Source organism: Pseudophryne corroboree, chromosome 1, assembly GCF_028390025.1.
Source record: "Pseudophryne corroboree isolate aPseCor3 chromosome 1, aPseCor3.hap2, whole genome shotgun sequence".
In the NCBI taxonomy this organism is placed as follows: domain Eukaryota; kingdom Metazoa; phylum Chordata; class Amphibia; order Anura; family Myobatrachidae; genus Pseudophryne; species Pseudophryne corroboree.
The window spans coordinates 693,016,793-693,029,115 of NC_086444.1; the positions used below are offsets into that span (position 1 = coordinate 693,016,793).

The following is a 12,323-nucleotide window of genomic DNA, read 5'->3' on the forward strand; positions in this document are numbered from 1 at the left end:
ACCGCTTCTGCCAAGTTTCTCAGCATGACGCTGGGGCCGTACAGGACCCCTGGATCCTACAAGTAGGATCCCAGGGGTACAGATTGGAAAGTCGAGACGTTTCCCCCTCGCAGGTTCCTGAAGTCTGCTTTACCAACGTCTCCCTCCGACAGGGAGGCAGTATTGGAAACAATTCACAAGCTGTATTCCCAGCAGGTGATAATCAAAGTACCCCTCCTACAACAAGGAAAGGGGTATTATTCCACACTATGTTGTGGTACTGAAGCCAGAAGGCTCGGTGAGACCTATTCTAAATCTGAAATATTTGAACACTTACAAAGGTTCAAATCAAGATGGAGTCACTCAGAGCAGTGATAGCGAACCAGGAAGAAGGGGACTATAGGGTGTCCCGGGACATCAGGGATACTTACCTCCATGTCCCAATTTGCCCTTCTCACCAAGGGTACCTCAGGTTCGTGGTACAGAACTGTCACTATCAGTTTCAGACGCTGACGTTTGGATTGTCCACGGCACCCCGGGTCTTTGCCAAGGTAATGGCCGAAATGATGATTCTTCTTCAAAGAAAATGGACGACCTCCTGATAAGAGCAAGGTCCAGAGAACAGTTGGAGGTCGGAGTAGCACTATCTCAAGTAGTTCTACGACAGCACGGGTGGATTCTAAATATTCCACAACCGCAGTTGTTTCCGACGACACATCGGCTGTTCCTAGGGATGATTCTGGACACAGTCCAGAAAAGGGTGTTTCTCCCGGAGAAGAAAGCCAGGGAGTTATCCGAGCTAGTCAGGAACCTCCTAAAACCAGGAAAAGTGTCAGTGCATCATTGCACAAGGGTCCTGGGAAAAATGGTGGCTTCTTACGAAGCGATTCCATTCGGCAGTTTTCACGCAAGAACTTTTCAGTGGGATCTGCTGGAAAAATGGTCCGGATCGCATCTTCAGATGCATCAGCGGATAACCCTGTCTCCAAGGACAAGGGTGTTTCTTCTGCGGTGGCTGCAAAGTACTCATCTACTAATGGGCCGCAGATTCGGCATTCAGGAAGGGTCCTGGTGACCAGGGCTGCCAGCCTGAGAGGCTGGGGAGCAGTCACACAAGGAAAAAAATTTCCAGGGAGTGTGATCAAGTCTGGAGAATTCTCTCCACATAAATATACTGGAGCTAAGGGCAAGTTACAATGCTCTAAGCTTAGCAAGACCTCTGCTTCAAGGTCAGCCGGTATTGATCCAGTGGGACAACATCACGGCAGTCGCCCACGTAAACAGACAGGGCGGCACAAGAAGCAGAAGGGCAATAGCAGAAACTGCAAGGATTCTTCGCTGGGCGGAAAATCAGGTGATAGCACTGTCAGCAGTGTTCATTCCGACGCCCGGGAGAGTGGGGATTTCATCGGGAAATCTTCCACATGATTGTGAACCATTGGGAAAGACCAAAGGTGGACATGATGGCGTCCCGCCTGAACAAAAAACTGGACAGGTATTGCGCCAGGTCAAGAGACCCTCAGGCAATAGCTGTGGACGCTCTGGTAACACCGTGGGTATACCAGTCAGTGTATGTGTTCCCTCCTCTGCTTCTCATACCCAAGGTACTGAGAATTATAAGACGTAGAGGAGTAAGAACTATACTCGTGGCTCCGGATTGGCCAAGAAGGACTTGGTACCTGGAACTTCAAGAGATGCTCACAGAGGACTCATGGCCTCTGCCGCTAAGAAGGGACTTGCTTCAGCAAGTACCATGTCTGTTCCAAGACTTACCGCGGCTGCGTTTGACGGCATGGCGGTTGAACGCCGGATCCTAAGGGAAAAAGGCATTCCGGAAGAGGTCATTCCTACCCTGGTCAAAGCCAGGAAGGAGGTGACCGCACAACATTATCACCACATGTGGCGAAAATATGTTGCGTGGTGTGAGGCCAGGAAGGCCCTACGAAGAAATTTCAACTCGGTCGATTCCTGCATTTCCTGCAAACAGGAGTGTCTATGGGCCTCAAATTGGGGTCCATTAAGGTTCAAATTTCGGCCCTGTCGATTTTCTTCCAGAAAGAATTGGCTTCAGTTCCTGAAGTCCAGAAGTTTGTCAAGGGAGTACTGCATATACAACCCCCTTTTGTGCCTCCAGTGGCACTGTGGGATCTCAACGTAGTTCTGGGATTCCTCAAATCACATTGGTTTAAACCGCTCAAATCTGTGGATTTGAAATATCTCACATGGAAAGTGACCATGCTGTTATCCCTGGCCTCGGCCAGGCGAGTGTCAGAATTGGCGGCTTTGTCTCACAAAAGCCCATATCTGATTGTCCATTCGGACAGGGCAGAGCTGCGGACTCGTCCCCAGTTTCTCCCTAGGTGGTATCAGTGTTTCACCTGAACCAGCTTATTGTGGTACCTGCGGCTACTAGGGACTTGGAGGACTCCAAGTTGCTAGATGTTGTCAGGGCCCTGAAAATATAGGTTTCCAGGACGGCTGGAGTCAGGAAAACTGACTTGCTGTTATCCTGTAGGCACCCAATAAACTGGGTGCTCTTGCTTCTAAGCAGACGATTGCTAGTTGGATGTGTAGTACAATTCAGCTTGCACATGCTGATGCAGGCCTGCCACAGCCAAAATATGTAAATGCCCATTCCACAAGGAAGGTGGGCTCATCTTGGGCGGCTGCCCGAGGGGTCTCGGCTTTACAACTTTGCCGAGCAGCTACTTGGTCAGGGGCACACCCTGACTGAGGAGGACCTGGAGTTCTCTCATTCGGTGCTGCAGAGTCATCCGCACTCTCCCGCCCGTTTGGGAGCTTTGGTATAATCCCCATGGTCCTGACGGAGTCCCCAGCATCCACTTAGGACGTCAGAGAAAATAAGAATTTACTTACCGATAATTCTATTTCTCGTAGTCCGTAGTGGATGCTGGGCGCCCATCCCAAGTGCGGATTGTCTGCAATACTTGTACATAGTTATTGTTACAAAAATCGGGTTATTATTGTTGTGAGCCATCTTTCAGAGGCTCCGCTGTTATCATGCTGTTAACTGGGTTCAGATCACAGGTTGTACAGTGTGATTGTTGTGGCTGGTATGAGTCTTACCCGGGATTCAAAATCCTTCCTTATTGTGTACGCTCGTCCGGGCACAGTATCCTAACTGAGGCTTGGAGGCGGGTCATGGGGGGAGGAGCCAGTGCACACCACCTGATCCTAAAGCTTTTACTTTTGTGCCCTGTCTCCTGCGGAGCCGCTAATCCCCATGGTCCTGACGGAGTCCCCAGCATCCACTACGGACTACGAGAAATAGAATTATCGGTAAGTAAATTCTTATTTTTTTTATCTAGCACAGTCTTTGGGGTATATGCAATTGCGGTCAAATTCCCGAAAATGTCGAAAAACGGGACATTTTCCCCCAAAAAAAACTTTTGTGGCACTCTCCTGATTGGCAGTATGCGCGTCTGCTGGCAGACAGCGCATCGCACAGCTCCCTCCATTAGTTTCAATGGTGGGAACTTTGCGGTCAGCGGTGGGGTTACCCGCGGTCAGCCGCTGACCGCGGGTGACCTCACCGCTGACCGCAAAGTTCCCACCATTGAATATAATGGAGAGGCTTTGCGATGCGCTGTCTGACAGCTCAGACGCGCATAGCCAATCAGCAGAGTGCCAGGACGTTGCGCTCGCTGATTGGCTGAAGAGACTTTTCTGTGACAGGAGTCACGGGGGGGTCTCTGTATTCGGGGAAAGGGGTCCCATGTGTAAACATGGGACCCCTTTCAGTCCGCCTGGTCCGGGTGTTCGTTTTTTTTTTTTGCCAAGTACATGGATTATAATCTGGACACTGGATCAGGTGAGTATAATTTTATTCACAGGTACACGTGGATTCTACTTGGACAAGTGGACAGAGGTCGCCGTGTGAACATAGGTAAGTATGTGTGTGTGTCGACATGTGTGAAATAAAGTTTTACTCTCACGGTGTGCGTGTCCTGTTTTTATTTGGGTATTTTTTTTCCAGTAGAACTACAGGTACCAGCGGGCCCGTTTTTCTCCCGCATGCTGGTACTTGTGGTTCTCCAAGTACCAGCTTGCGGGGGAGGCTTGCTGGGACTTGTAGTACTACTGGAAAAAAACAATATTCTTTCAATTTTCTCTAGGCTATCAGCCCCCCATCCGCAGCCCTTGGTGACTAGTTGGATATTTAATGCCACGGCCGCAGGGCGCTGTATAAAAGGGACCCCCGGCTGTGGCATTATCTGTCCAGCTAGTGGAGCCCGATGCTGGTGTAAAAAATACGGGGGACCCCTGCTCTTTTTGTCCCCCGTATTTTTTGCACCAGGCGCAGAGCCCAGTGCTGGTTTTAAAAATACGGGGGATCCCCTGTCATTTTTCCCCCCGGATTTTTTGAACCAGGACCGGCTCGAAGAACCCGAGGCTGGTTATGCTTTGGAGGGGGGACCCCACGCAATTTTTTTTCGGGTTTTTCCCCGTTTTTTAAAAATCGGATCAAAATCCGTCAAATCGGCCGTTTTTCGACAGCGGGACTGTCGAATCCGTTTTTATTGAAGAATATGTTGAATTTCGGCACCCACTTGCCGGAATTCGACGGTTGAATTAAAAAACGGGCGAAAAATTTCCGCGATTCGCCGGCAATTGCATATACCCCTTTGAATTTACAGGAGCTGATTGGTTGCTTTATGCCTCTCCAAGGCATGAGTGTATTAAACAGCTTTTCAATGTTACAGTATCTTCAAATCTTGAATCTGAACTAAAAACTGCAAAGCACAAAATCGACTTGGCTGAACTTCATAGTTGCAAAAAGTTTGAGGTCCTAGAGCAGGGCAAATTTCAGTAAAGATGCTCAAAATTGATTAAAAAAAAGGTTCTTAAACCAGTTTAATTGAATTGGTTCTAACTCTGAAAAAGTTGACAGAAATTCTCAAACCTTAGATATAATTTGACCGTGTTTGAGCTGGTTTAAACATTTCTAAGCTTGAACAAGCTTGTTGAAATATAATGGCTTTAATACACAGGTTCTCAAACTCGGTCCTCAGGACCCCACACAGTACATGTTTTGCAGGTCTCCCCACAGAATCACAAGAGAAATAATTAGCTCCACCTGTGGACCTTTTAAAATGTGGCAGTGAGTAATTAATACACCTGTGCACTTGCTGGGTTACCTGCAAAACATGCACTGTGTGGGGTCCTGAGGACCGAGTTTGAGAACCACTGCTTTAATAAATGGTATTACTAAGGCCATCTTCATACGAGAATGGTGTGTAGCTGCCCGATCCGGCAGGCAATGGTTCCCTGCATCGACAAGTGCATACACACGTGCGTGATGCAGGGGACGATGACGCGATGTTGGATATTGCATGCAACCATGGGAGTGCGCAAATAGGGCATACACACTGAATGATCTGGCCAATATGTTGTTCTGATTTGGCCGGAAGCAAAATATCGGTCAAAGATCATTCTAGTTTGTACCCACCCTAACAGTTTTCCAATGCATACCTCCCAACATGACCCTCTCCGGGAGGGACAGAATGCGCTACTCCTGGACTTCCCTCTTACTGTATGATTGCCATCACCTGTGGTGAAACACCTTTCTTATCCATTGACGTGTTCAAAACAGGTGCCAGCAATCAGAAATTAGGAGAAAAGTCCAGAAGCAGAGCATTTTGTCCCTCCTGGAGAGGGTCATGTTGGGAGGTATGCCAATGTGAACTTCAAACCTCAAAGACAACTGCAAGACACAAACTTACATTTGCAAAATAGATTCAGTTTAATGTCATGATCATACTGTAAACAAGTTTCAGACCCCTAAACTGGCCAAATTCTATGGGACTTTGAATGGGTTAGATTTTTTTCGAGCATCTCTTTTTAGGAGTAGTCAAAAGAGAAACTACAGAAAAGATGAAAAATCAGTGCTATCTTATCTCCGTTTAGTAAACACATGTATGATGTATTCCTCAGATGCTGTTGACTCAGATGATAACTTAGCAGAAATAGAAGCTGAAGCTTGGACACCACCTAATCCAAATGACCAGCTGGTAAGAACAGAGCTCATGGTATTGAGGACCACATCTATAGTTGATTATCCTCAAAAATGTATTTCTTCGGCAGGGTCCACAGGATAACATTGGGATATGATGAAGCGACAGAGGATTTGCACCAGTCGGTCAAGCTTTTCAGCCTCCCAGCATGCAATGGGCCCATCCATATATCCCTGCCTCCTGGCTCAGACAAATCAGTTTTTTGTTTGGTGCAGCAGGAGCCGGACCATGGTCAATGGGCTGCTGGTTTTTAGAAGCCATAAGCTTTCTTATTTTATTTTTATAGTCTTACTATTTTTTTTGAGTGATCTTTCTAAAAAGCGTCTTATACGTACCTTAGAAAGAGTCGCTCCAACAACTCTCCACCGGGCCGCAACAGCGCTTACCCACGAGTACAGTGCTGTTTCGGCTGGCATCTGTGTTGGATATACTAGCAGTTCCAGCAGACGTTACCAGGCTGTGGCCGGAGCACGGGGAGGAGGTAAGGCATCGGTTCCGCTTAGAGGGGGAATAAGAACACAGCCGCGTTGCTTTGGGAGGAGACTACCAAACAGTCGCTGACGCGGCTGCCACCTCGGGTGCACCAGTGCTAGCCCTTATGGATTATAGGCTCCACGAGTACCACGAGGCCGCGATCCCTAGGGTTGATGTCAACAGAGTCAGACGCTCTCCCAGTCGCCCCTCCCCCCAGATCATGAGTAGTTTCCTCCGAGTCTCCCGCCATGAACTGTTTAACCGCTTCCATCTGAGATGCTGTGTACTAATGGACCCAGTCGCAGCATAGGCGGCTGTGTGACTGGTGCATCAGTGTTCATTTGGGCGTCTGTGTTCAATAAGCGCAACGGAATTTGCTGCGCTATATAAGAAACTGTTAATAAATAAATAAATAAATATAGGTTCAGGGAGCATTGTACACTAATAGCGTCTGGATCCACTCAGTTCGCAGACGTATTGATCGATCCTGGAAGCGGGGTAAGTCTCCCTGTATCCCACTGTACTGAGTATGGGTTCAGTGGCGTAGCTACCATAGGTGCAGGGGATGCGGCTGCTATGGGGACCAGGCTGTCACAGGGGCCCGAGACCTGCCGCTTCCCCTACACCAAGTTAGATGCGCTGCCGCTGCTGCACTACAGTGCTCTGAATCCTGCTCCTCTCCCTGCCTGTGTGGTGTGCGCGTACCGCAGAGCGCGGGGAGCAGGAGCTTCTGCTGTACCGGTGGCCGGGTGCCATGCTGTATATTCCCCGCGATCTCCTCTCCACCTCCCAGGCCGCAATGCGTCGCTCAGTGCCGGGATCCCTGCGCTCCTCCAGGATCCGGTGAAAGCCGTACCGGACCAGAGTCCGGAACGCCAGACGACACACGCTCCCTGCAGCAACCCCTGCCGCTGAGGAGCTTTGTATGCGCGTGTCCATGCGGGGGGCGTGTCTGACAGGCTGTCAGTGGAGAGACGGAGAGCAAGAGCTTAGAGCTGTCTCCCCTCACGAAGCTGCGGCTGCTGCTCCCGGGAGACTGTCAGCCCACACACAGCGGAAGGGCGGACGGGTCCATGAGCTGCTGTGTGCGGGTAGACATTACAGCCTCCTGCCTCGCTGATTCTGCCCACGGACAGAGGGAGGGAGGGGGAGCAGCAAAGGGAGATGCTTATACAGATGTGCTTTACTACATACTGTACAAGTCATACATAGCCACTTGCTGCAGACGGGGAGGGGGGGCATGTACTGTCTGAAATAAATTATTATATTTATATTAAAAAATTAATTACCCCTTGTCGTTGAAGGGGGGGGCACACAGGCACACTGGACCCGGTACAATGTGTCTGTGTGTGTGTGTGTGTGTGTGTGTGTGTGTGTGTGTGTGTGTGTGTGTGTGTGTGTGTGTGTGTGTGTAGAACCTAGAACCCCCTCCAGCCCAGTGGGGTGTTTTTATGTTTATTTGTATTGTGCAAACATTCTAATGATATATACTGTGTGTGTGTATATATATACACACTGTGTCTGTCTGGTCCTGCCCCAGACACCTCCCCCTCTGATTTCCTGACTCCAAATCCCCTCACTTTCTTGCGGAATGCTGGGGGCCCTTTCAAAATTTTGCTATGGGGCCCACAAAAGTCTAGCTATGCCCCTGTATGGGCTATACAGCACTAAGTCTCTATCTACCTTTTGAGTACGAATAGTTGGATAAGTGCATAATGCATATGAGTCTGATAATATTAGTGTGGTTTCTTTCGCTACGCGTCTGAATACGGTTAAAACTTTTATAAAGTAATGCAGTAATATGTTTCTCCTGCATACTTGAAATGTATCCGTAGTTGATTTTGTGCTCATATTGCTTATTATACTAATGTATAGCATGTGACTGCTAGTGTTATTGCTGATTTAACTATAATTCTGTCAGTTTTTTTCTATTTTCGATCCTCAATGCTGGTGTATAGCTGGGTAGGGTCTGATTGTATGTCACTTGAACGAGTCTTAAAGTGATCACAGTGACAAATTGTGTAGTACACTGTGTAAGTGTTGATTATTTATCATGTCTAAGAGCGGTAAAGGGGAGGAAGATACACTCACAGCAATACCAACACTCATATCATGTTTGTCTTGCAAAGCTGGGCTAACCTCTCAAGATCTGGTTCAGGATGGTTTGTGTGCAAATTGTTTTAGCTTTCACCAAGGTCTCTTGAATAGTACAAGGCAGATACAGGTGCAGGTTGATCCCCCTTGGGCTATGTTTGCACAAACATCCAGTATAGCTGAGCGGATAATTCCAACTTCTGTACCAGGAATAGGTTACACGATTAACCCTTACATGCAGCTTTCCACCTGCGGTTTATAACTTCCAGCAGCAGCAGCCTCTCAAAAGAAACAGGTTGAAAAGCCATTTGTAAGTAAATCTCAATCTTCACAGTCTATACATGTTTCAGATGAGGATTCATCAGAGGATGAAGGCTCATTAAGATCTGGTTCTGCATACGAAGAGGATGAGGTAGGCCTCAACTCAGTGGACATAGCTGAGTTAATTAAGGCAATGAAAGCCATTCATTCAAGAATCAGCAGAGCCTATGTTAAAATCCAAGGCACCTGTGTTTAAATGTCCCAAAACAGTTAAGACTGAGTTTCCTGGGTCAGATCAGCTGACCGAAATCATGGAAGAGGCTTGGGCTATGCCCAGTAAGAGGTTTAGAAATCCTAGGAAATGGAATTCCAATTATCCTCTTCCAGCTGGGGATTGTTTAAAGAGGGAGGTGGCCCCCAAAGTAGATATGCATGTTATTCGATTAGTGTGAATCTACATTACCTCTGCCTTCAACATCATTAAATGATGTCACGGATAGGAGAGTGGATGGTTTTTTTAAAAACATTTTTTCCCTGTATGGGGCAGTCATAAGACCAGCCATGGCTTCAGCTTGGATTGCAAAAGCAGTGGCTGCCAGGGCTGATGCATTGGAAGGAGATCTTTCAATGGCATCTAGAGAGCAAAAATCCCATATGGCACATATAAAACAGGCTGCAATGTTCTTGGAAGAAGCAGCTTTGGATATGGGTACAATTGCCTCCAGGGCATCAGCTTCAACAGTAGCCGCTCGCAGAGCAGTTTGGCTACGTGCATGGAAAGCTGATTCAGAATCTAAAAAGGTTTTGGAGTCTTTACCTTTCTCTGGAGATATTCTTTTTGGTTAAGAATTGACAGATATTTTGGAGTCAGAAGCAGACTCCAAGAAAGTAAAGTTTCCTCCCACATACAAATTCAAACCTAAAGTTCCAGCTTTTCGGCCCTTTCGGTCTCAAGGAAAAGCTAAAGGGAAAAGTGATGGCAAACAGCCCCAATACAACAAGTCTGGTAAGACTAAAAAGCATTAGGCTACCAGAGGACCGGTTGGTAAAACAGAAAATAAGCCATAAGCCTGATGGTGCGGGCCTCCACCTGGGGGATTCCAGGGTGGGGGGCCGACTTCTTCAGTTTTCTCAGATCTGGCAGCAGTCTACAACAGATGCCTTGGTGCAGGAAGCGGTATCTCTCGATTATACATTTGCCTTCAAGAAACACCCTCCTTGAAGGGTTTTTTGTACCAGCCCGTTCGGGTAGAGATGAAGCCCAGGGCTTTGCAAAAGGCAGTTCAGAAATTGCTTCAGTCAGGGGTAATCATTCCAGTTCCTCCTGCACAACGAGGACAGGGTTTTTACTCCAACCTGTTTCTAGTTCAGAAGCCAAATGGGTCATTCCGGCCCATACTCTATCTCAAAGTGCTGAACAAGTACATTTGGGTACCTCTGTTTCACATGGAGACTTTACGTTCCATCATTTTGGCCATGGAGCCAGGGGATTATGTGGTATCCATGGATATCCAGGATGATTACCTACATGTTCCTATAGCACTATCCCATCGGCGCTATCTCGGGTTTGCTATCCTCCAACAGCATTTTCAGTTCCAGGCCCTACCTTTTGGGTTAGCCACAGCTCCCAAAGTATATACCAAAATTATGGTGGTAATGGCAGCTTATCTCCACCAGCAGGGGATAACAATGTTTCCATACCTCGACGATCTTTTAATCCTGGCACAGTCTCAGGAATTGCTCCTGTGTCATCTGCAACAGACAATAACATGTCTGCAGAAGCACAGGTGGCTCATAAATTGGGCAAAAACGTCTCTGGTTCCGTCACAGCGGATGACTCACTTGGGGCTGTACTGGATTCAAGCCTTCAAAGAGTATTTTTACCTCTGAACAAGATATCCAAAGTTCAGTCAAGGATTCAGGAGCTGCTACACAGTCAAAGGGTATCCATTCACGGAGCAATGCGTGTAATGGGATTAATGGTGTCAACATTCGACGTGGTAGAGTATGCTGAGTTCCACTTGAGGCCTCTGCAGCATCTGATCCTTGCCAAATGGAATAGGTTTCATCAGATGATAAAAACGCAGACTTCTGGTCCTTACGGTGGAAGTAAGGAGGTCGTTAGCCTGGTGGCTACAAACATCCCATCTGGACAAAGGGAGACTTTTTTGGATATCAGATTGGGAAATTATGACAACAGATGCCAGTCTCCAGGGCTGGGGAGTAGTGTCAGGAAGGTTTTGTTTCCAGGGGCAATGGACCAAGGAAGAAGGTTGCCTGCCAATAAATATATTGGAACTTCGGGCCATATACATGGCACTGATTCAGGCAAAGGACATCCTTCGGGGAAAACCAGTTCAGATCCACTATGGCAGTAGCATACCTCAACCATCAGGGAGGAACTCGCAGCCGAAAAGCGATGAAGGAGGTAAGTCACACACTAAAGTGGGCAGAACTTCATCATCCAGCCTTGTCAGCAGTGTTCGTTCCAGGAGTCCTAAACTGGGAAGCGGATTTTCTCAGTCGACACGCCATTCAGGCAAGCAAATGGGCTCTACACCCAGAGGTCTTCCAGACTCTAGTCGACAAGTGGGGGTTGCCAGAGATAGATCTCATGGCGTTCCGTCAGAACAACAAAGTTCTCACATACGGGTCAAGAACAAAGGATCCCAGAGCGATCTTTGTGGATGCCCTGTCGGTGAGATGGGACTTTCATCTGGCCTATGTGTTTCCTCCAATCACCTTATTACCCAGGGTGGTGAGAATGGTTAAGCAAGGAAAGGGTGCCGTGATACTAATAGCTCCGGCTTGGCCCAGAAGACATTGGTACACAGATCTGCAGAAAATGTTGATGGATGCTCCATTCCTGCTTCCTCAATGTCCAGATCTACTGATACAGGGTCCTTGTTATCATAGACATCTGGATCGACTGTCTTTGATGGTATGGCTCTTGAGACCTCTATCCTGAAGTCAAGAGGATTCTCACAATAGGTAATTCAAACAATGCTCAGAGCAAGGAAATCTTCTTCAGTTAGAAATTTATCACCGAATATAGCAAACCTATATTCATTGGTGCAGTGAATGGAAAATGGACCCTTGGTCTTTCAGAGTTTCCAGGGTCTTAGCATTCCTTCAGGCAGGAATGGATAAAGGTTTGAAGGTGGCTTCCTTGAGAGTGCAAGTGTCAGCATTGACTGTATGGTTCCAAAAGAAAATTGGCAACTTACAGGATGTGCATACTTTTTTCCAGGGAATGCTGTGCATTCAACCTCCTTTTGTTCCTCCTACAGTGCCTTGGGACTTAAGTTTAGTAGTAAAGGCCCTTCAAGTGGCCCCATTTGAACCACTTAATAAAGTGTTGATGGTTGACAGCTAAAGTTCTCTTTCTATTGGCCATGGTGTCAGCTAGAAGAGTGTCAGATTTAGGGGCATTGTTATTTCGTCCTACATTTCTGATCTTTTATCCAGATAGAACAGTTC

General features: G+C 47.5%; 1 protein-coding gene across 6 annotated transcripts in view; it reads left to right on the top strand.

The window, feature by feature from the left end:
* The window catches only part of JSRP1 (junctional sarcoplasmic reticulum protein 1), a 230,221-nt gene that overhangs the window by 178,672 nt on the left and 39,226 nt on the right, over nucleotides 1-12,323 (top strand). For all 6 annotated transcript variants that reach the window (XM_063914783.1, XM_063914786.1, XM_063914781.1 and 3 more), the window contains exon 5: nucleotides 5,935-6,011. In XM_063914783.1, the coding sequence (XP_063770853.1) occupies nucleotides 5,935-6,011 (77 nt within the window). The remainder of the gene's footprint in view (nucleotides 1-5,934; nucleotides 6,012-12,323) is intronic.